At 46.9% G+C, this 24,936-nt stretch overlaps 1 protein-coding gene across 1 annotated transcript in view; it reads left to right on the forward strand.

Annotated features, from left to right (window-relative positions):
• The window catches only part of LOC123745520 (uncharacterized), an 88,674-nt gene extending 67,507 nt beyond the window's left edge, over window positions 1–21,167 (forward strand). Inside the window, exons 21-30 of the mRNA XM_069321907.1 lie at window positions 872–1,051; window positions 4,896–5,017; window positions 7,164–7,254; window positions 8,007–8,086; window positions 11,320–11,440; window positions 13,147–13,341; window positions 16,945–17,021; window positions 17,589–17,709; window positions 18,700–18,894; window positions 20,516–21,167. Coding sequence (XP_069178008.1) covers window positions 872–1,051; window positions 4,896–5,017; window positions 7,164–7,254; window positions 8,007–8,086; window positions 11,320–11,440; window positions 13,147–13,341; window positions 16,945–17,021; window positions 17,589–17,709; window positions 18,700–18,894; window positions 20,516–20,724 — 1,391 coding nt within the window. The 3' untranslated portion in view covers window positions 20,725–21,167. The remainder of the gene's footprint in view (window positions 1–871; window positions 1,052–4,895; window positions 5,018–7,163; window positions 7,255–8,006; window positions 8,087–11,319; window positions 11,441–13,146; window positions 13,342–16,944; window positions 17,022–17,588; window positions 17,710–18,699; window positions 18,895–20,515) is intronic.
• Window positions 21,168–24,936: the final 3,769 nt, after the last annotated feature.

Genomic DNA, 24,936 nt, shown 5'->3' on the forward strand with positions numbered 1-24,936 from the left:
TATCTCTTGTTATTCTCATTCAATACAAAATAAACCTATGTCACTGCTATTTATACAAGTAACGGTAATGTCTTTTCACAGATATAATACCATAGGATAAACACCCAAACTTATGTATTTGTGAAATTTATGTAAAGAATTTACACCAAGTCTTTCGCACTCTCCTGAGTGCCTTGTCAAGGTCTGAGTGTGTGGTCTCAGTTAATCTCAACGATTAATCAGTCGTTGAGGTCTCGCCATCCTCTACCATACCTATATACCTACTTATCTACTATATATACCTACTTGTCTTTCCTATTTATTTACCAACCTGCCCATCTGTCATTTACCTAATTACCCACCTCCCAAATTGCCTACGTAACTACTCACCTGCCAACTTTCCTACATACCTTCCAAGTCACCACAAGTCATGACTAATCTCCGTTTTCACTTATAACATATTTACAGTATAAAAAAAAGTAATTTAAAACTCCAAATATGTGCAATCATCCCGAATCGAATCAAATCAGCAATCGAATTACGCTAAAAAAGTAACGGTCAAGCGTTTTATTTCCAACAGCCATCGTTTTTTTTCAAACTGCAGGTAAATTTTCACTTGCAATTTTCAAACAGCTAGTTAATTTGCAGTAGCAATTTGCAAACTGCAAGTCAATGCTTTCCTACCCGCCAACCTACTTATTTCCTCATGACCCTAAATACCTAACTCCTTACCAACCTACTTATCTATCTAAATACCAACCTTTGCACCTACATATCAACCTATTTACCTACCTACCTACATACGTTCCTACTGCCCTACTTACATACATGCTTACCTAAATACACGGGTAGTTATTACTAATTACCTGGCTCCACCCCCCCCCTCCCCCAGTGTGTCTCGGGCAGCCTAACATCACGAACGCCACAACAGACTGGTTGGGCAGCAACACCTACTTGATCAACAACACGGTGAATGCCACCTGTGATGCCGACCACCTCTTCAAGATAGGTGCCACCTCCTCACCAATACCGTGCCTCCCGACGGGCTGGGGCAATGGCACTTGTTACGAAGGTATGTTGGTTGTCACCTTGTTGGTGGGGAGCAGTGAGACACATTCGTGCTGTTTCGAGATGTTGGGCGACACATTCGTGTCGCCTGGGGATGTTGGGTGACACATTCGTGTCGTCTGGAGATGTTGGGTGACACATTCGTGTCGTCTGGAGATGTTGGGTGACACATTCGTGTCGTCTGGAGATGTTGGGTGACACATTCGTGTCGTCTGGAGATGTTGGGTGACACAATCGTGTTGTCTGGAGATGTTGGGTGACACAATCGTGTTGTCTGGAGATGTTGGGTGACACATTCGTGTCGTCTGGAGATGTTGGGTGACACAATCGTGTTGTTTGAAAACGTAGGGAGATACATTTGTGATGTCTGGACATGATTTGAGAAATAATTGTATATATAACTTAAACAATCTGTTTCAACATGGATGATTAAAGTTTCCAGTTTCAGAAATACAGTAAGAGGGGAGGTGCCTCGTGTAGGCCACTAGGCATTCTGCAGTTTGTTAAATTTGTAAGTTCTTATATTAATATGGTTAACTACACAAGGCCAGGTGACCCATACGAAGCAAATGCCACTTACATTAAACGACTCCCATTCATTCCTGTGTCAACGCTTGCAACCATCCAGCGACTCAACGTCTGTCATGTCACCCGACAATTGTTTCTAGAATTGTATATGTAATGTATCGGATACATTATGTAATACAGCTTTGTTATACCTGGAACTGTAGACAAACTTGCAGTCTGGTTCAGTGTGCCCTTCTCACTCTTCCAGTGGACTTGACCCGGTCACAGCAGCTGGCTTGATGTGTCTGAAGGCGGCCCGCAGGGCGTCTCACGACCCAGCGCCAACGTTCACCTCCGCCACAGATTATTAGCAAAAAAAGCTCTTGGCGCTCTAACACCAACTAAGCCTTGCTTCCATGTACTCCCCAGGAGTTAATTAATCTTCCTCGATGTCTGTAGTATCAATACGGCTGCTTGGGTCCACTGGCTGAGGCTTCCTAGCCTCCAAACTGGGAGCTCACTTGAGCGTGTCTATGCTCAATGACGGGCCGTGACTCACTGAGCGCCGCAGGGCACTGGGCCGCCCGGAGTCCTCCGCCTTGTGACGTCACACACCACCCAAGGGCGCCGCGCTATTGGTCACCTCCGTCACGTGACCTTACCTGGCCAATCACCAGACGGCTGGTGTCAGGCTCCTTTGGCGGGAACATCTTCGCCCCGGCGCCATCTTGTGATACTGAAGGGCGTAAGCCACCTGCAGTACCAAAACTAAATCAGCAAATTCACCTCCCACACAATAACTTTGAATACCTTTATATATGCCAAAATGTTCCCTGAGCATCCGAGAACGTGCAGGTTGAAGAGCTATGGGTTGGCGCCAGACGCTCCCGCTCCAGATAAATGTCAGTAGGTTGCGTGGTGACCACCGGCCAGGTCGGACGCTCCTGAGGTCTCTCCGCACTGGCTAGTGTTTACGTTGGGTGATTGCTTGTTTGCCCTGCTGGTGGTGGTTTGCCACTGACTGGGTGACGTTTGCCTTAGCCATGGGGTCTTCTCGCCCTCCAGTGCAGAGGACATTGTCGGCTGGTCTAGCGTTTACGGTGCCGGTGGATCATCCATTGGTTGGTGTCGCCCTGGTGGACGTGCTTCATGTGCAGCTGTCGGACCTGGTGGGCGTCCAGCTGCTTCAGGGCAACCGTGCTGTGGTCAAGTTCCGCCTCCAGGCTGCCTTTCAGGTGTTTCTCGAGCGTTGTGAGGGGCGTGTTTACCCACTCCCTGATTCAGCTGGCTCAGTTAAGGTGGTGAATCTTAGTGTCACCTTGACGTCTGTGGCGGTGCATGGTGCCCCCTTCGAATTTCAGGACGACTTTTTAACCTCCTGTTTTGAGCGATTTGGGACCGTGTTAAGTGTTCGTTGGAACAAGGTCGTTGCCGGGCACTGTGTTGGTATGCTTGACGGCTCCCGCACCCTGACGATGTCGCTGAAGTGTAGTGTACCGTCGTCGATGTCCGTGTTGGGTTACACGCTCCGCTGCTTGTACCGGGGTCAACCGCGCACCTGTTATCGGTGTGGTCACGAGGGTCACCTGGCTGCGGCGTGCGACGTGGGAGCACCTGGTCGGGTGCATGTTTTTCGTGCAGAGGATTTCCCGCCCTTGTTACGTTCGGACGGTTCTGAGGACGGAGTGGGTGCTGTGCCTGAGGCGCCTGATTGCCTGTCTGCTGCTCCGCCTGTTGAGGCGAGTTCTACGGCCTGTGCGACACGTCAGGTGACTGCTGTGGCCCCTGGGGTTGTTGAGCCGGTGTGTGTGGGTGTCGGGCCGTCGCCTGAGCTGCGTGTAGTGCAGGATGTCTCGGTGGAGGTCCATGTCCCGCCCCCGCCTGTGGATGTGATACCGGCTCCCGGGGACGCGGGTTCTGCTGTTTTAGAGGGGGTGCTTCGGCAGGGGGAGGTGCCTGCCGTGTCTGTGTGTGTTGGTGACTGTAGTTCTGCTCTTTCCGTCCCTTTGCAGAAGCGTGCGCGTCGGTGTTCTGAGGCTGTTTCCCTGGATGATGTGGACAGTGTGGGTGATGTGGCCTCTGTGGACTCTTCGGACGGTGCGGGTGTGGCCTGTGTGGATGTAAAGATGGTGGCCGTGCCTGCGGCGGGGCCTGCTGGGCGTGGTGTGGTGAGGCCTGTCTCGAAGCGTTCACGGCGGGCTCGGAGTGTGTCTCCCCTTCGTGGTGTGCCTTGGGAGGAGGTGGGGGAGTATGGTTATCTGGCGCCCCCCGCCGAGAATGATGGTGCTGTGAGGGGCTCCGAAGTTGCTACCTGTGCCTCTCCTCCTGCGTCTCCTGCTGTTGGATCTCCGCAGTGGGGGGTTGTCCCTGATGATCGGGACCTCGTCGTGATGTTGCGGAAAGATGTGCGCCAGAGGGCCTCGGCTCCTGTGCCCGGTGGTGGGGTCGGTGCCGCGCCTGCGTCCCCTGCTGTATCCCCTCCTTCTTTGCTCCAGTCTGGGGATTGCCTAGTCCCGTCTGCTGGGGTCGTGCCCTGTGAGGGTCCGGAGTTGGGCCCTTATCGGGATGCCCGGGTGCTTCCGATCCCGTGGTGCTCGTCCACTGTCTGGGTGTCGCGGGCGAAGGAGTTTGTGTATAGGGTGCCTGATAGGATGTCTCAGCCGAGGGCGCCGCCTGGTGGCCGGCTGCCCGCTGACCTGCGGGTGATTTGGGAAGCGTACTGCTTGCGCTTTCCGATACACAAGTTTCCGGAGAAGTATTAGTTCCCGTCTTGCGCACGCTGCTAAGCCGTGCATGGATCAGCTGCCACCGTGATCACGACCCCCCCCCCCCCGCACCCCCCCGGTGCGGGGAGTCTCCCTCTAACGTTCGCCTCTGTTTTCGTCGCCACTCTTCTCTCTACGGCCCATCACATCTACCGCTTTTGACTTTCTTCTCCTCCTGACCGTCAACGCGTCTCCTTACATCTGTCCTGGTGCAGTCATCGGGAGGGTTACCCCTTCATGCAAACTGCGCCTATTCTCAAGAAGAAGAAGAAGAGCTATGATTCTTTACGCCGGGATAGGAAAGACGTAGGGTGGGACACCGTCACAATATATTATATATATTATATATATATATATTATATATATATATATTATATATATATATATATATATATATATATATATATATATATATATATATATATATATATATATATATATATATATATATATATATATATATATGGGTTTGGGTGAATATCAATAGGTGCTTCGTATGGGCCAACAGGCCTTCTTCAATATCCTTTATTCACATGTTGATACGTTAACGCCCTTTTCCGTGTGTGGCGGCGGCAGGGTGCGTGATGGACCCGCCTGTCCCCGGGGCCAACATGACCAGGTCCAACACCACCACCTACGCCGTGGGCACCACCATCGCCTACACCTGCGCCCCGGGCTACAACATACCTCCCACCGCTGTCAGTATACCTTTGTCTCTACTTTCCTGGTTCAAATACTGATATACAGGTGACGTCTTAATTGTTCTTGATCTCACCAACCAAATGTAATTAGTTTAAGTCATGCATAAATAATAATAATATGCTGCTATTACTTAAAATAATAACAATGCTAGAACAAATAATTAGAGGCATGTTTGCCTATTAGTTATTTATTATGGCCGCCAAAACAGTTGTCCTGTACAATTCCCATAATTATACAGGTCAATTATGCCAATTGTACAGGTTTATGACAATAAGCCTTTTATTGGCATCATCAGACAAAAAAAAAATTGTCTTGCCAACATTACAGTTAAGAATCACGCTGATTTTCTTTAGTTTCTTCCTTTTCTTAATGTCTAGTGGATTTTTTTGCTGTCTATATGTTTTTCTTAGGGTTTGTGTCTGTATAAACATATTGTGGATTGGTCATGTACAGTTTTGTTTTAAGAGTTGGGAAACAGTTTTTTGTATTGTTTTTGATATATTATTTTTTATATAAATTCCCAGTATCATTTGTTTCCTTATAAGTTCATTAGTATTGTTGTTGTTGTTAAAGATTCGCTACTTGGAACAAGCAGTTCCAAGTAGCACGGGCTATGGTGAGCCCGTAGGTAATTACATCATTAGTAGTGTGTATGTGCATGTTTTTATGTTGTATATATACAAGAGTTGTTACATTCTTGTTCAGCCACTAGCACACATAACATTTTAGGCAGGTCTTTACTCCTAATGTTCCCCGGAATACGACCCGCCAAATGGTTTAACAACCAGGTACCCATTCCCTGCTGGGTGAACAGAGGCTACAGGTAAGGATTGGCACCTAGTTAATACTCCCCCCCCCGTCTAGGATACGAACCCAGGCCAAATCGCTGGTGAAGCGCGGGGCGAGTGTGTTACCACTGCGCCACGCCACGGGGACTACTCAGTATGTTATCTCTTGACCACTTAATGTGATTAATTTAACTTTTTCTATTTTGAACAGTTAAATGTAGATATATATATCCTTTTCTTTGCTTCAGTTCACATACATTTTATGCATTTTGTTATCGTGTTTTTCATTAGAGAAATGTTATCGTCATTTGTTCAAATAAATATATTTTAACTGGAAATGAATATATTTTGAATGGAATTATGGAAATAAATATATTTTAACCGGGTGGTAGGAGAAAAGCACACAGAAACTGTATTGGAGGGGACCTACATTCCCTCCAATGCGTTATGTGTGGTTTCCTCCGAGGCTATGGGTCCCCCTTCTTCCAGCCAGAGGTCGTACTCCCTTCCCTTTTTAACTGGAATAAACATTTCTGTGCATAATCATTTTTATTTGTGCTTTTAGATCCGATGATATTTTGAATGCGTTTTAAGTATGTTGAATAAATGTACGCTTGCAAGAAGCATTTACCATTGCTTGGATCATCCTTTATAGGCAAGGAAATAAAGAGCATTCAGATAAAAAAACAAAAATTCTGAATTCACGTGAATATTTTATTCTACCGCCCCAGTTTAAATTTATTAATTTAAATGACATATTTGTATACGTTTTAATGAGCATATTGTAACTTTGGTCAAGTGTTAGTCGTGTCAACCAGAAAACTGGTGTCATATATGTGATATATTTTGAGGGAGTTGATCGTCTGGGTCACAGTATGGGCCTGGCCTCCCCCTCTCAGTCTCAAACTAATTAAACTCCCTCCAGGCTAGTTGGCTAGTTATGAACTATGGAAGGCATAGTATATGTTTGTTAGTGTGGGGGTAGTGGTGGTGATGCTGGTGGTAGTGATGACGGTGAGGGAGACTGGTGATGGTGGTAGTAGTAGTGGTGTTAATAATGTTGGTGGTAATTTCTTCTTTTTCTGCTACTTGTAGAAGAGTGATGGCAAAAGCAAATCCATTTTCCCAACTTTTATTTTCATGCGTTGCCCGTCGAAGTGATTGGGCATCATTCCTTCTCTCCGTCCCATCTCAACTCCTTATCCTCGGCCCTACCAAGGGCTATATTGTCGTAATGGCTTGGTGCTTTCTCCTCATAATAACCTTACCTTCCACGTGTTGCTATTGCAAGATATCATTAAGAACTGTTCAGGTGCGCTAAAAAGCTTAATTAATGTTTTTTTTCCTCGTGCAGGTGAACCAGACGTACCAGACGTCGGTAAATGTGACGTGCAACGCCTCGTCACACTCGTGGGCTGCTGGAGGGCTGCTGGAGTGTGCCAAGTGTGAGTGTGTGTGGATTGTTTACGTCTGTGGCAGCACCCTGTTAGACCTTGCTCATTCCCGGCCTGTTGGTCTTCTCAGTGTGTGTGTGTGTGTGTGTGTGTGTGTGTGTGTGTGTGTGTGTGTGTGTGTGTGTGTGTGTGTGTGTATGTGTGTATTCACCTAGTTGTGCTTGCGGGGGTTGAGCTCTGGCTCTTTGGTCCCGCCTCTCAACTGGTGTACAGATTCCTGAGCCTACTGGGCTCTGTCATATCTACACTTGAAACTGTGTATGGAGTCTGCCTCCACCACATCACTTCCTAGTGCATTCAATTTATTAACTACTCTGACACTGAAAAAGTTCTTTCTAATGTCTCTGTGACTCATTTGGGTACTCAGCTTCAACCTGTGTCCCCTTGTGCGTGTGTGAGTGTCCTCCCGTGTGTGTGTGTGCGTGTCCCCCCCCCGTGTGTGTGTACATGTGTGTGCGTGCGTGGTATTTTAAATTTGATGTTTCAATCACTATTATATTATAAAGCATAAAAGGTTATATACTGAACATGTTCAGGTAATATCTTATATGGGTTCTAGCAATCTCTGTTCCACTATAACAAGCCATGAACAGGCCAGCTAGTCCTACAGCACAGTAAGACACCAATACCAAGAATGTCAAGAATCAGGAATACAAAGAATGTCAGCAATATGAGTGTGTCAGTGTCAGGAATGCGAGGGTAAACCTCCCCCCTTGATGGTCACGTATCTGTCTCCCTTGCAGTGTGCACGGTGGACCCGCTTAAAGTGCTCGCCCCCGCCAACTCCTCCTGGGACGGATTTTCCAGAGTGGCCGGAACCCAGGTGAGTTGCTGGACACACACACACACCTGCGCACACGCACGCACACGCACACACACATACACACGCTCACACACACGCTCACATACCACGCTCTGGTACAAGAGTTTCCATGAAGAATCTCAAGGTTTGGTACACCAATGCTGATGGGGTATCTAATAAAGCAGAAGAGATAAAAGAAAGAGTGAGTGAAGCAGATCCTGACATAGTTGCAATTGTGGAAACTAAAATTAATGACATGATCTCAGATGCAATCTTTCCGGAAGGGTACCAGGTGATACGAAAAGAGAGGACACAGAGACAGGGAGGGGGAGTAGCACTCCTAATAAAGCGGAAATGGAAGTTTGAAGACCTGGGAAATCGAGTTACCAATGAGTGCACAAGCTTCATACATGGAACTCTGACAGTAGATGGGAGGAAGATTGTGATCCTGGTAATCTACAATCCCCCACCAAACAGTAGAAGACCCAGGCAGGAGTATGATGACAACAACAAAGCATGTATAGATGAACTGCAGAAGGCAGCAACACTAGCCCACAGAATGAGAGCGAAGCTGCTGATCATGGGGGACCTAAATCATGGAGAGATAAATTGGGAATCAAGGAATCCCCATGGAGGGGACGAAACGTGGGGAGCAAAATTAGTAGATGTTATAGACAGGAATTTCCTGACACAACATGTGAAGGAAGACACAAGGGAAAGAGGAGGAGATGCACCGAGCCTATTAGACCTGATTTTCACCCAGAACGTAGAAGATATCGAGAATTTAGAGCATGAAATACCTCTAGGGGCCAGTGACCATTGTGTCCTAGTCTTTGACTACATGATGGAATTCAAACTTATGACCATGGAACAAGAGATCTGGGAAAGGAGAGCTGACTACAGGAAAGGGGACTATATGAGGATAAGGGACTATCTGGGTGAAGTGCAGTGGGAGGAAGAAATTAGAGGAAAAACAGTCCAAGATATGATGGACCTAGTCATACAGAAATGCCAGGAGGCCGAAGAGAGATTTATACCAACGGTAAAGGGAAAAAATAAGAAGGAATATAATAACCCATGGTTTAATAGACAGTGTCAGGAAGCAAAAATGGCCAGCAGACGGGAGTGGAGGAAGTACAGAAGACAAAGAACAGAGGACAACAGAAGCAGATACAACAGAGCTAGGAACGATTACATTAACATAAGACGAACATCGGAAAGGGAATATGAGAACGATATTGCAATCAAAGCGAAAAAACAACCCAAGTTACTACACAGTCATATAAGAAGAAAAATGTCGGTGAACGACCAAGTGACAAGACTAAGGAAGACAGAGGGGGCATATACTGAAAGTGACAAGGAAATCTGCGAGGCACTGAATGCCAGTTTCCATGGAGTGTTCACTACCGAGCCTGAGCAGCTCCCATTGTTGGAAGGGGTTACCCTAGATGAAAGACTATCAGATATAGAGGTGACAGCAGAGGAGGTAATGAAACAGTTGACAACTCTAGATGCAACTAAAGCAGTTGGACCAGACAAAGTATCACCGTGGATACTAAAAGAAGCAGCACAGGCCCTCAGCGTGCCTCTGGCAATGATCTTTAATGAGTCACTTATGTCAGGAGAATTGCCCAGTTGCTGGAAGAAGGCAAATGTCGTGCCGATCTTCAAGAAAGGAGATAGGGAGGAGGCACTTAACTACAGACCTGTATCACTGACAAGCATCCCCTGCAAAATACTGGAAAGAATAATTAGGCTGCGACTGGTTGCACACCTGGAGAACATTAGGTTTGTGAACAAACATCAACATGGGTTCTGGACAGGGAAATCGTGCCTAACAAACCTTCTGGAATTCTATGATAAAATAACGAGGATAAGACAGGACAGAGATGGTTGGGCAGACTGCATATTTCTGGACTGCCAAAAAGCCTTTGATACAGTACCGCACATGAGACTGCTGTTCAAGCTCGAGAGGCAGGCGGGGGTGGGGGGAAAGGTCCTAGAATGGATAAGGAACTACCTAACAGGAAGGAGCCAAAGAGTTACGGTAAGGGGCGAGAAGTCGGACTGGCGAACAGTAACAAGTGGAGTACCACAAGGATCGGTGCTGGGCCAATTCTATTTCTTGTATATGTTAACGACATGTTTACAGGCGTAGAGTCCTACATGTCGATGTTTGCGGATGATGCAAAGTTGATGAGAAGAGTTGTGACAGATGAGGATTGCAGGATCCTCCAAGAGGACCTGAACAGATTGCAGAGATGGTCAGAGAAATGGCTACTAGAATTCAACACGAGCAAATGTAAAGTTATGGAAATGGGACTAGGAGATAGGAGACCAAAGGGACAGTACACAATGAAGGGGAACAGCCTACCTGTAACGACGCGTGAAAGAGACCTGGGGGTGGACGTAACACCTAATCTATCTCCTGAGGCACATATTAATAGGATAACGACAGCAGCGTACTCTACACTGGCAAAAGTTAGAACATCATTCAGAAACCTAAGTAAGGAGGCATTTAGGGCGCTTTACACTGCCTACGTAAGGCCAGTCTTAGAGTATGCCGCCTCATCATGGAGTCCCCATCTGAAGAAACATATAATGAAACTGGAAAAGGTTCAGAGGTTTGCAACGAGACTCGTCCCAGAGCTACGAGGGATGGGGTATGAAGAGCGCCTGAGGGAATTGTGCCTTACGACACTAGAAAGAAGAAGGGAGAGGGGGGACATGATAGGAACGTATAAGATACTCAGAGGAATTGACAGAGTGGACATAGACGAAATGTTCACACGGAATAGTAACAGAACGAGAGGACATGGATGGAAGCTTGAAACTCAGATGAGTCACAGAGATGTTAGGAAGTTTTCTTTTAGCGTGAGAGTAGTGGGGAAATGGAATGCACTTCAGGAACAGGTTGTGGAAGCAAATACTATTCATAATTTTAAAACCAGGTATGATAGGGAAATAGGACAGGAGTCATTGCTGTAAACAACCGATGCTCGAAAGGCGGGATCCAAGAGTCAATGCTCGATCCTGCAGACACAACTAGGTGAGTACAACTAGGTGAGTACACACACACACACGGCGGGACCAAAGAGCCAGAGCTCAACCCCCGCAAGCACAACTAGGTGAGTACAACTAGGTGAGTACACACGCTCACACACACACACACATGCTCACACATACACACACATGCTCACACACACACACACACACACACACACACAGGACTGACGTTGGTGTATGTCCGGCAGGTGACGTACACATGCCCGTCTGGGTACGCCTTCGCGGACCTCAACACCACCATCGTCCTGACCTGTGGAGACACCGGACAGTGGACCCCAGCCACCCCATCACTCCTCACCTGCAGGAAAGGTAGGTCGGCGGCCCTCACAGCCTCCTGCAAGGTCACAAGGGCCTCTCCCGCCACCCACACACTCGTGGGGAGTTTAGACGCATTCCAGCACATCGAAGACAATGCAGTCCGCTGTCGCAATTTTAAATCTTCCTAACCGTTCCTAACTCAACCTTCTAACTCATTGTTAGAATACAATCTAGCCTATATATGCAGGCGATGAGTCACAATAACGTGGCTGAAGTATGTTGACCAGACCACACACAATCGACTTGAGAATGGTCCAGGACGGACCGAAACGTCGTCGTCCCTTCAATTTCTAGTGTGTGGTCTGGTCAAAATAGCCTATATATTATAATAAAAAGTATATAATAAGAAGTTAGGTCGTTAACTATGTAAACAATCGTCCGGAAAAGATTGGGAACGTTACGTCGGGACTCTTTAAGCTCCATACTGCAACCTGTCCTCAGATCAAGTCCATTCCATCCAGCGGTCGACCCCAAAGACGCATTCATCAATTTTAACATTCTGTTCATTCAATATAAGAATTTTCTCAACTATATATGAAAATTGTTATATATTAGCATGCTGTACATATTTAGGTACTGGGTAGGTTAGGTGTTTAGGTTCTGTTGGCGAGTATTTGTATTTGTAGTACGTGGGTGTTCGAACGTCATCAGTTGAGTCGTATGTAAACCATTTTTCATTCATAAACAGGGGGTTTGGGGGGTGTATGGAATCACTTTTGGATCTGTTTGAAGGACGGGCTGTTTACACCGTTGTAGTTCGAACTAAAGTCGTCAACGAAGCACTTATTCCGGAAGTGTTCGGACGTCATCAGTTGTACAGCCCGTCCTCATAAACAAAGGCCAAAGTCCATTCCATGCACCTGCCAAACCCCCTGGTGTTTATGAATGAAAAACGGTTTACACACGAATCACAATTGATGATGATCGAACACTTCCGGAACATGTGCTTTACTGACGAATTTTGTCCGAACCACAACGCTATAAATGCTTCACCCACGTACTACAAATACAAATAATCGCCAACAGAACCTAAACACCTGACCTAACCAGTGCCTAAATATGCACAGCATGCTTATAACAATTTTCATTTACAGTTGAGAAAATTCTTATTTTGAATGAATAGAATGTTAAAATTGATGGATGCGCCTTTGGGGTCGACCGCTGGAAGGAATGGACTTGATCTCAGGACAGGTTGCAGTACAGCGCTTTAACAGTCCCGCGGGAACGGTCCCAATCTTTTATGGACGATTGTTTACACAGTTAACGACCTAATTTATATAAAGGTTATTACGCTTGTCGTTGCTATCATGTTCTCACTCACGGGAGAGGTCTTGCGGCTTTGGTCCCGTGCTCAGGCCCTGTGCTCAGGCCCTGTGCTCAGGTCCCGTGTTCAGGCCGTGCTCAGGTCCCGTGCTCAGGCCGTGCTCAAGTCCCGTGCTAGGCCCTGTGCTCAGGTCCCGTGCTCAGGCCCTGTGCTCAGGGTCCCCGTGCTCAGGCCCTGTGCTCGGGGTCCCCGTGCTCAGTCCCTGTGCTCAGGGTCAGCAAAGGGTGTGTGTGAGCGGTGAGTAGTTAAAAGGTAAGACAATTATTAGGAGAAAGCACAACGCCAAGCTTAAAGTGGAAGTGGGTGGGTAGTGAAGTGACTTGTGTCCCGAGTGCTTCCCCCACACACTCACCCCCACATTCTTCCCCGGCAGTGTGCCCAACATCGCTGCCAGCCACACCCGTGAACGCGACGCAGGTGGGGGCGGTGTTCCCCTACTGGGTGGGGGACAGTGTGACCTTCAGGTGCCCCAAGGACATGCAGTCCGCCCGCGCCAACACCTCCGTCAGCCTCAACTGCTCCGACACCGGCTGGAGTGCCCTCGACCCGCAGTTTGGCTGCTATAATGGTGAGTACCAGGTGCCTCTGGCGTCGTGGGGGGCGGAGGGAGATATCAGGTGCGAAGTTTATAAATACTTGAAGAGATACTTGTGTGGGTAGAGGCGAGGTGCAGGTTACAGGACGACCTCGTGCTGAGGACCGTCACTCCTGCCTCACTCACTAAAACCACCACCAGTAAACAACTACCAGTAAACAACCACCAGTAAACAACCACCAGTAAACAACCACCAGTAAACAACTACCAACGAACAACCACCAGTAAACAACCACCAGTAAACAACCACCAGTAAACAACCATCAATAAACAACCACCAGTAAACAACCACCAGTAAACAACCACCAGTAAACAACCATCAATAAACAACCACCAGTAAACAACCATCAATAAACAACCACCAGTAAACAACCATCAATAAACAACCACCAGTAAACAACCACCAATAAACAACCACCAGTAAACAACCACCAATAAACAACCACCAGTAAACAACCACCAGTAAACAACCACCAGTAAACAACCACCAGTAAACAACCACCAGTAAACAACCACCAGTAAACAACCATCAATAAACAACCACCAGTAAACAACCACCAGTAAACAACCACCAGTAAACAACCACCAGTAAACAACCACCAGTAAACAAACGCCAATAAAAAAAACACCAGTAAATAACAATCAATAAACACCCACCAGTGAACAACCACTAATAAACAACCACCAGTAAACAACCACCGATAATCAACTACCAATAAACAACCACCAATAATCAACTACCAATAAGCAACAATCAATAAACAATCACTAGTAAACAACCACCAATAAACAAATACTAGCAAACAATCACCAATAAACAACCACCAATAATCAACTACCAATAAGCAACAATCAATAAACAATCACTAGTAAACAACCACCAATAAAAAACCACTAGTAAACAATCACCAATAAACAACCACCAAAAAACAACCACCAGTAAAGAACCACCAGTAAACAATACTAGTAAACAGCCACAAATAAATAACCACCAATAAACAACCACTTGTAATCACCAATAAAAAAACACCACCAATAACCAACCACCAATTAACAATCACTAATAAACAACCACCAATAAACAACTACCAGTAAACAACCACCCAATAATCAACCACCAATAAACAATACTAGTAAACAACCACTTGTAATCACCAATAAACAAACACCACCAATAACCAACCACCAGTAAACAACCACCAGTAAACAACCACCAGTAAACAAGCACTAGTAAACAACCACCCAATAATCAACCACCAATAAACAATACTAGTAAACAACCACTTGTAATCACCAATAAACAACCACCAGTGTTATGGACACGTACAAGACCCTCCCCCCCCCCAATATTAACATGTTAAGAGGGAGTAACCTTGAGCATCACTGGGAGACCTGGCCTGGCCAAATATCAATGTTCAAGGGGAGTGAAAGGCTAACAAAAAATATTCCAGTTTACTGGCCATTAATATAAATCCACATAACATTAAAAAAAAAATACCATCCACCTCGTAGCCTCGTAGCTTGGTGGATAGCGCGCAGGACTCGTAATTCTGTGGCGCGGGTTCGATTCCCGCACGAGGCAGAAACAAATGGGCAAAAGTTTCTTTCACCCTGAATGCCCCTGTTACCTAGCAGTAAATAGGTACCTGGGAGTTAGTCAGCTGTCACGGGCTGTTTCCTGGGGGTGGAGGCCTGGTCGAGGACCGGGCCGCGGGGACACTAAAGCCCCGAAATCATCTCAAGATAACCTCAAGATAACCTCCACTCACACAAAATTACTTTATCCAGACTCTCAACAACTGGGCATGGTCAACAACCGGTCTGGAAACTGCATACCCTCAGCACTGACACCTGGCTCTATCCTGGCGCAGTGGGACACTAGCGCCTATTATTATGCTAATACCAAAAAAGGGACAATACGGGCTCACCATAGCCCGTGCTACTTGGGACTTTTTGTTCCAGGTAGCGAATCTTAAACAAGAACAATAACTAAAAAAGGGTGATGGCGTCACAGCCAGTAACACATGAGGTACGAGGAATACAGTATCATACACAGCGACTTGGCATTACTTAAGTTCCTCAGAATACATCACCTCACTAAGACATATAACAGCACCAACCACCTGGTATACATGATACATCACGGTAGAAATGATCCATGGTATACATTACAACACCATGACTAACATCCTAGTCATGACTAGGATGTTAGTCATGACTAACATCCTAGTCATGACTAACATCCTAGACATGACTAACATCCTAGACATGACTAACATCCTAGTCATGACTAACATCCTAGTCATGACTAACATCCTAGTCATGACTAACATCCTAGACATGACTAACATCCTAGTCATGACTAACATCCTAGTCATGACTAACATCCTAGTCATGACTAACACCCTAGTCATGACTAACATCCTAGTCATGACTAACATCCTAGTCATGACTAACATCCTAGTCACGACTAACATCCTAGTCACGACTAACATCCTAGTCATGACTAACATCCTAGTCATGACTAACATCCTAGTCATGACTAACATCCTAGTCATGACTAACATCCTAGTCATGACTAACATCCTAGACATGACTAACATCCTAGTCATGACTAACATCCTAGTCATGACTAACATCCTAGTCATGACTAACATCCTAGTCATGACTAACATCCTAGTCATGACTAACATCCTAGTCATGACTAACATCCTAGTCATGACTAACATCCTAGTCATGACTAACATCCTAGTCATGACTAACATCCTAGTCATGACTAACATCCTAGTCATGACTAACATCCTAGTCATGACTAACATCCTAGTCATGACTAACATCCTAGTCATGACTAACATCCTAGTCATGACTAACATCCTAGTCATGACTAACATCCTAGTCATGACTAACATCCTAGTCATGACTAACATCCTAGTCATGACTAACATCCTAGACATGACTAACATCCTAGTCATGACTAACATCCTAGTCATGACTAACATCCTAGTCATGACTAACACCCTAGTCATGACTAACATCCTAGTCATGACTAACATCCAAGTCATGACTAACATCCTAGTCATGACTAACATTCTAATCAGCCATGATATAACTGTATGGTTTGAGCACCTCATACACCAGCCTCGGTATGATCATACTGGTGTATGTGGGGTCATAATAACCATCAATAAACAACCACCAATAAATAACCACCAATAATCAACCACCAATAAACAACACCAGTAAACAATCACCAACAAACAACACTGCTATAGAGAGTAGGAGCAGGGAGCCAACAGCCCCCCCCCCCCGCCTTTGACAGACAAGTCCGGCCACACAACACAGGTCACATACATATTACCTGTATCATCACGTCAGGTTGTGAGTAATGACACGCCCGTCACCACCACGGCTGTCATGTACCAGCTTTTGTCATGACAAGAGTCAGTAACTAATATCTGTCACCTCTTCCCTCCGTCCTTTTACCCCTTCTCCCTCTATATCATCCTGTCTCTGGTACTCACTCCTCTCCTCCCTCCTGCCTCCCTTCTTCCTTCTCCCCTCTTCTCCCCTCCACAGTGTGCGGGAGTGCTCCCCCCTTCGTCCTCTACGGCAACTCCTCCTGGGACGGTGTCAACATTATCTTTGGTTCTCAGGTAAGTTATTGCTTCCCTTCTTGTTCCTCTTATTGATGTTGGCATGTCTAATGTCTTTATTGATGTTGGCATGTCTCCTGTCTTTATTGATGTTGGCATGTCTCCTGTCTTTATTGATGTTGGCATGTCTAATGTCTTTATTGATGTTGGCATGTCTCCTGTCTCTATTAATATTGGCATGTCTAATGTCAGGGTTGGTCTGATAGCTGACTGTTTCTTCGCTTTAATAGTCAAACTTTAGCAGTAGTTTTCTTTGGTGCTTCATGAAGGCACCCTGGAGAGTGACGACCTCCACATCTATCTCACTACAATTTTTACCGATTTGAAAAAGGTCGGGAGAGCTATGGCCGTGCATCTTACAGGGTTGGCGTTCGTACCCCGATGTTCCACGAGTTTCCATCGGGGGAGCTCATGGACACAGTTCTCTCACTGGCTGTAAGATGCATGTCCCAGCTCCTTGTCTTCAGTCCTCTTTCAAGTACAATATGTGCATTCTCCTGATGATTACCTTATGCTAGAAGCACTGTGACTGATGCTGGTAATATTCGCCACCACCACCACCACCAGGTTACTCTCAGCTGCCCCGGCACTCTCTCCCTGGGCGACCTCAACCACTCACTCACAGTTACCTGTCAAGATGACGGCAACTGGACCTATGTTGACCCGGACATCCTCATCTGTAGACAAGGTGATCACCACGGGTGTGTGTGTCTGTATGTGTGTGTGTGTGTGTGTGTGTGTGTGTGTGTGTGTGTGTGTGTGTGTGTGTGTGTGTGAATGTATGTGTGTGTGTGAATGTGTGTGTGTGAATGTATGTGTGTGTGTGTGAATGTATGTGTGTGTGTATGTGTGTGTGTGTGTGTGTGTGTGTGTACTCACCTAATTGTACTCATCTAATTGTGCTTGCGGGGGTTGAGCTCTGGCTCTTTGGTCCCGCCTCTCAACTGTCAATCAACTGGTGTACAGGTTCCTGAGCCTATTGGGCTCTATCATATCTACATTTGAAACTGTGTATGGAGTCAGCCTCCACCACATTACTTCCTAATGCATTCCATTTGTCAACCACTCTGACACTAAAAAAGTTCTTTCTAATATCTCTGTGGCTCATTTGGGCACTCAGTTTGCACCTGTGTTTGTGTGTGTGTGTGTGTGTGTGTGTGTGTGTGTGTGTGTGTGTGTGTGTATGTGTGTGTGTGTGTGTGAGTGTGTGTGTGTGTGTGTGTGTGTGTGTGTGTGTGTGTGTGTGTGTGTGTGTGTGTGTGTGTGTGTGTGTATGTGTGTGTGTGTGTATGTGTGTGTGTGTGTGTGTGTGTGTGTATGTGTGTGTGTATGTGTGTGTGTATGTGTGTGTGTATGTGTGTGTGTATGTGTGTGTGTGTGTGTGTGTGTGTGTGTGTGTGTGTGTGTGTGTGTGTGTGTGTGTGTGTGTGTGCGTGTTTGTGTGTATATTTTTTATTTTATATAAATTTCTAGTTATTTCCATCAGTTAATATAGCTTGATATCAGTCACCTGACCAACACAATGTCAATTAATCGTATTTTTGTATTTTCTTGCCTGACTGTATATTGAATTGTAATGATCACACTTACACATTAACCGAGTGTGAGAGTGTGGGAGCGACTGTGCCACTAGAGAGTACATTAACAACACACACACATTTTCACTCTCCCCCGGCAGAGTGCACCGCTACCCTGCCGACGCTGCCCACCAACGCCTCGCTGGAGGGCCCGCCCGCGCCCTACTGGGTGGGCACCCACGTCAACTTCACCTGCGACCTGGGCACCGCCTCACCCACAGGGGGCACCTACGATCAGCTCGAGTGCTTGGACGGTGGCTGGACCCCACTTGTGCCTGGGTTCATGTGTATACCTGGTAGGTGGTGGGTGTGGTGGGTGGTGATGGATGTGGTAGTGACAGGTGTGGTAGTGACAAGCGTGGTAGTGACAGGTGTGGCAGTGTCAGGCGTGGTAGTGACAGGTATGGTAGTGACAGGCGTGGTAGTGACAGGTATGGTAGTGACAGGTGTGGCAGTGACAGGCGTGGTAGTGACAGGTATGGTAGTGACAGGCGTGGCAGTGACAGGTGTAGCAGTTTTTTTATTATTATTATTTTCTACCACAGACGTGGCCACACATTTACAATGCTAACCAGCATATATACATTTTCTTCTGTCCTCCATGGACAGGGTTAGAGATGTGTTAAACATATAGTTCAAGGGTTTATTGAACAATCAACCACAGAAGGTGATTCGGTGCTTTTAAAGTGCTAAGCTAACCTACATACGTAAATACATAGATACACAGATTTACGTATGCCCGACAAAGTGTTCGATGTGTCTTTTACATAGTGTCATTAATGTGCATTTACAAAGGTGAAATGTAATTCTGATCAGCTTCCATATGTACTTTATACACATACATATACATACACACACACACATATATATGTACACATACATATATACATGTATACATACATATATACACAGACACATTCATTCACATACATTTGTCTCTTTTACTCTGACAGAGTGAGATAGCTGATAGAGAAACTAGTGTGCAATTAAGCACTTAATCACTGAAGGTGATGAAGGTGCTTTTACAAGCTCAGGTTATATAGTTACATCATACACATACATTGTATAGTTGATACATTACATGGTTAATCTTGGGTACAAGTCCAATATATCATCAAGTGTTCCAGTACTCATATAGTAGTTACAGAGTTCAGCATACCTTAGCCCAGGAGGGCGAAAGTCAGTCAGTATGGGACATTCTACAATATAATGTTCAAGAGAGTGCATGTTTTCTCTTTCACAAAGTTGACACATTGTGTACTCGACATTTGGGGTTTGAGAAAGCTGTCAGATACGTCTATGTCCCAGGCGTATTCCGGCCACTATAACATCACATTGCCGGGTTCTTGTTCTATTAGTCCCATATGTGAATGTCTCCTCACGATATCTATCATAATATTTAATGCTACAACTTTCAGGTCTTTGTGAATTTGTTAGGTCGGTGAGATCTTCATTAGATATTTGTTTAAGTATTCTCTTTGTCACTGCTAATGAAACACCCATATCAATTTCTACCACTGGTTTTCTGCAGGCTGACTTAGCAAGCATATCAACAGTGTCATGCCTTGAGATGCCAACATGTGATGGTATCCATAGGAATTTAATTTCAAATCTGTTTTCTTTAGCGACAGGTATGGTAGTGACAGGTGTGGTAGTGACAGGTGTGGCAGTGACAGGTGTGGTAGTGACAGGTGTGGTAGTGACAGGTGTGGTAGTGACAGGCGTGGTAGTGACAGGCGTGGCAGTGACAGGCGTGGCAGTGACAGGTGTAGCAGTGACAGGCGTGGCAGTATCTGTCCTAAGGATGACAGTTGTCACTTTAGACACAACTAGAGCAGCGAGGTAAGGTAACAGCGCACCTCTAACTCTACTCCCCGTCTACCCCTGTCTACCCCTTGTCTACTCGCCGTGGGACAGCGTGCGTGGCCGCCCCACCCGCCGCGGGCGACGCCGTCACCAGCAACAACACCGGGGTGCAGGTGTACGGCACCGTCATCACCTACACCTGCGCCTACACTTTCTACAACGACACCTACATCCTCAACACTCTGTGTGACGAGGGCAACTGGACGCTCGCTACGCTACCTAAATGTGCTCTAGGTGAGTCTTGGGTGTACCGTAGGTGAGGGTGTACTGTAGGTGAGTCTCGGGTGTACCTTAGGTGAGTCTTGGGTGTACCGTGAGTCTTGGGTGTACCTTAGGTGAGTCTTGGGTGTACCGTAGGTGAGTCTTGGGTGTACCTTAGGTGAGTCTTGGGTGTACCTTAGGTGAGTCTCGGGTGTACCTTAGGTGAGTCTCGGGTGTACCGTAGGTGAGTCTCGGGTGTACCTTAGGTGAGTCTTGGGTGTGCCATAGGTGAGGGTGTACCGTAGGTGAGTCTCGGGTGTACCTTAGGTGAGTCTCGGGTGTACCTTAGGTGAGTCTTGGGTGTATCTTAGGTGAGTCTCGGGTGTACCTTAGGTGAGTCTCGGGTGTACCTTAGGTGAGTCTCGGGTGTACCTTAGGTGAGTCTTGGGTGTACCTAAAGTGAGTCTTGGGTGTACCTTAGGTGAGTCTTGGGTGTACCTTAGGTGAGTCTTGGGTGTACCTTAGGTGAGTCTCGGGTGTACCTTAGGTGAGTCTTGGGTGTACCTAAAGTGAGTCTTGGGTGTACCTTAGGTGAGTCTTGGGTGTACCTTAGGTGAGTCTTGGGTGTACCTTAGGTGAGTCTCGGGTGTACCTTAGGTGAGTCTCGGGTGTACCTTAGGTGAGTCTTGGGTGTACCTAAAGTGAGTCTTGGGTGTACCTTAGGTGAGTCTTGGGTGTACCTTAGGTGAGGGTGTACCTTAGGTGAGTCTTGGGTGTACCGTAGGTGTGTCTCGGGTGTACCGTAGGTGTGTCTTGGGTGTACCTTAGGTGAGTCTTGGGTGTACCGTAGGTGTGTCTCGGGTGTACCGTAGGTGTGTCTTGGGTGTACCGTAGGTGAGTCTTGGGTGTACCGTAGGTGAGTCTTGGGTGTACCGTAGGTGTGTCTTGGGTGTACCGTAGGTGAGTCTTGGGTGTACCGTAGGTGAGTCTTGGGTGTACCGTAGGTGAGTCTCGGGTGTACCGTAGGTGAGTCTCGGGTGTACCTTAGGTGAGTCTCGGGTGTACCTTAGGTGAGTCTCGGGTGTACCGTAGGTGAGTCTTGGGTGTACCGTAGGTGAGTCTCGGGTGTACCGTAGGTGAGTCTTAGGTGTACCGTAGGTGAGTCTCGGGTGTACCTTAGGTGAGTCTCGGGTGTACCGTAGGTGAGTCTTGGGTGTACCGTAGGTGAGTCTTGGGTGTACCGTAGGTAAACTGAACTAAGAGAGCAGGACTCACCATGCATATATGCCACCCTATACGAAACCTGTACATCTCTCCATAATCATGACAGCTTCTTGTACATATATTAAACATTATATGAGCTAAACATCACAACCCCAAGTCATTATTGTTATAATGACTTGGAGCTCTGAAACATTATCTTTCAGAGATCATAAACTATTTAATAATTCTAACCAATGCCACAGTGATTGTTGAAAGATGTAAATGTTTCGTAAGAGTAAATGAAAGTGCATGTCTTTTATAATGCAGCTTCACCCAAACACCCCTCATGTCTAGCCTAAGCTGGAAACAACGAGCCTAAAAATAAATAATAGCCGAGTACTTGGGTGATTACAGGTGTGTGTGTACAGCTAGCCGGGCACGAGGGCATCTGTGCCCAGCCCGAGGGGATCGTTGGGGTTGTCTTTGATGTCATTGAAGCGAGCTTTAGGTTACAATTAGGAGACTTAAGTGCACTTAATTTCAGGTGAGCCTCAGGTGGCTTTTAGGCGAGTTTCGATCGAGTCTTGGGTGAGTCTTCTTGTAAATCCCAGCCCTCCCTCGCTAAGTGTAAATCCCAGTCCTCCCTCGCTAAGTGTAAACCCCAGTCCTCCCTCGCTACGTGTAAACCCCAGCCCTACCTCGCTAAGTGTAAACCCCAGCCCTACCTCGCTATGTGTAAATCCCAGCCCTACCTCGCTAAGTGTAAACCCCAGCCCTCCCTCGCTATGTGTAAACCCCAGCCCTACCTCGCTATGTGTAAACCCCAGCCCTACCTCGCTATGTGTAAACCCCAGCCCTACCTCGCTATGTGTAAATCCCAGTCCTCCCTCGCTAAGTGTAAACCCCAGCCCTACCTCGCTATGTGTAAACCCCAGCCCTACCTCGCTATGTGTAAATCCCAGTCCTCCCTCGCTAAGTGTAAATCCCAGCCCTACCTCGCTAAGTGTAAATCCCAGCCCTCCCTTACTACGTGTAAATCCCAGCACTCCCTCGCTAAATGACACTAATTCGCTTTGTAAGCGTTTAAACTTGTATTTTTTATTCAGTCCATTTTATTTTCTTGTGTGAAAATAGTTTTTCACTATTATTCACACAGATCAGATATAAATATTCCATGCCACTTTGCTAAAAATAACTTTGTCATTATATTTTATATATATATATATATATATATATATATATATATATATATATATATATATATATATATATATATATATATATATATATATTAAAAGTTGAATATTTTGGCTCAATTCATATAACTTTTCCAACTTCAAAATTCTGGCTATATCTGGAGTACTCACTTCCTGCTTCCAGGAATTATCTATGATGTCTATATGGTACTAATTATTTTTTTCATAGTTTTCAGCATTCAGCATTTATCGTCAATTGTATAACAAACTCTGTGTGGTCCGCGCCGTGTCTGTCTTAGTCTGAGGACAAATGGTCAATTATCTGTAATGAGTGACAAACGTTTTGAAATTATATATATTGTATTTGAATTTTTTTTTTAAATATGTATTTTTGTATGTGGTGTGTCTGTGGGAGTGACTGGTCTGTGTGGAGAACCTTTGTAAAATATAATTGTAATTAAAGCAATTTCTGAAAGATTCGTTTCATTTAACAAGGGTGTTGGAGGAGTGGTGATACTAGTGTCACGATTGGTACAGTGATGAGTCCCCACAGACCCGGCCAGTGGTGAGTCCCCACAGACCCGGCCAGTGGTGAGTCCCCACAGACCCGGCCAGTGGTGAGTCCCCACAGACCCGGCCAGTGGTGAGTCCCCACAGACCCGGCCAGTGGTGAGTCCCCACAGACCCGGCCAGTGGTGAGTCCCCACAGACCCGGCCAGTGGTGAGTCCCCACAGACCCGGCCAGTGGTGAGTCCCCACAGACCCGGCCAGTGATGAGTCCCCACAGACCCGGCCAGTGGTGAGTCCCCACAGACCCGGCCAGTGATGAGTCCCCACAGACCCGGCCAGTGGTGAGTCCCCACAGACCCGGCCAGTGGTGAGTCCCCACAGACCCGGCCAGTGGTGAGTCCCCACAGACCCGGCCAGTGGTGAGTCCCCACAGACCCGGCCAGTGGTGAGTCCCCACAGACCCGGCCAGTGGTGAGTCCCCACAGACCCGGCCAGTGGTGAGTCCCCACAGACCCGGCCAGTGGTGAGTCCCCACAGACCCGGCCAGTGGTGAGTCCCCACAGACCCGGCCAGTGGTGAGTCCCCACAGACCCGGCCAGTGGTGAGTCCCCACAGACCCGGCCAGTGGTGAGTCCCCACAGACCCGGCCAGTGGTGAGTCCCCACAGACCCGGCCAGTGGTGAGTCCCCACAGACCCGGCCAGTGGTGAGTCCCCACAGACCCGGCCAGTGGTGAGTCCCCACAGACCCGGCCAGTGGTGAGTCCCCACAGACCCGGCCAGTGATGAGTCCCCACAGACCCGGCCAGTGATGAGTCCCCACAGACCCGGCCAGTGGTGAGTCCCCACAGACCCGGCCAGTGGTGAGTCCCCACAGACCCGGCCAGTGGTGAGTCCCCACAGACCCGGCCAGTGATGAGTCCCCACAGACCCGGCCAGTGGTGAGGAACCAGTAGAGGTTCACGCAATAATTCTTAAAAAATAATTATAATACAGTATTACAAAGAGAAAAACATTTTCACCTACTAAACCCTTCAAGTAGAATGATCCACAAGTTAGCTGCATCACTCTTGCAAGTGTTGAGGACACAGCAGGAGGAGAGGCAGTTGCTCACGCTCTCACCCCTACAGAACACCTCACATTACAAATGTACCGGTTGGGAGCCGGTCGGCCGAGCGGACAGCACGCTGGACTTGTGATCCTGTGGTCCTGGGTTCGATCCCAGGCGCCGGCGAGAAACAATGGGCAGAGTTTCTTTCACCCTATGCCCCTGTTACCTAGCAGTAAATAGGTACCTGGGTGTTAGTCAGCTGTCACGGGCTGCTTCCTGGGGGTGGAGGCCTGGTCGAGGACCGGGCCGCGGG

Source organism: Procambarus clarkii, chromosome 10 (genome assembly GCF_040958095.1).
Source record: "Procambarus clarkii isolate CNS0578487 chromosome 10, FALCON_Pclarkii_2.0, whole genome shotgun sequence".
In the NCBI taxonomy this organism is placed as follows: Eukaryota; Metazoa; Arthropoda; class Malacostraca; order Decapoda; family Cambaridae; genus Procambarus; species Procambarus clarkii.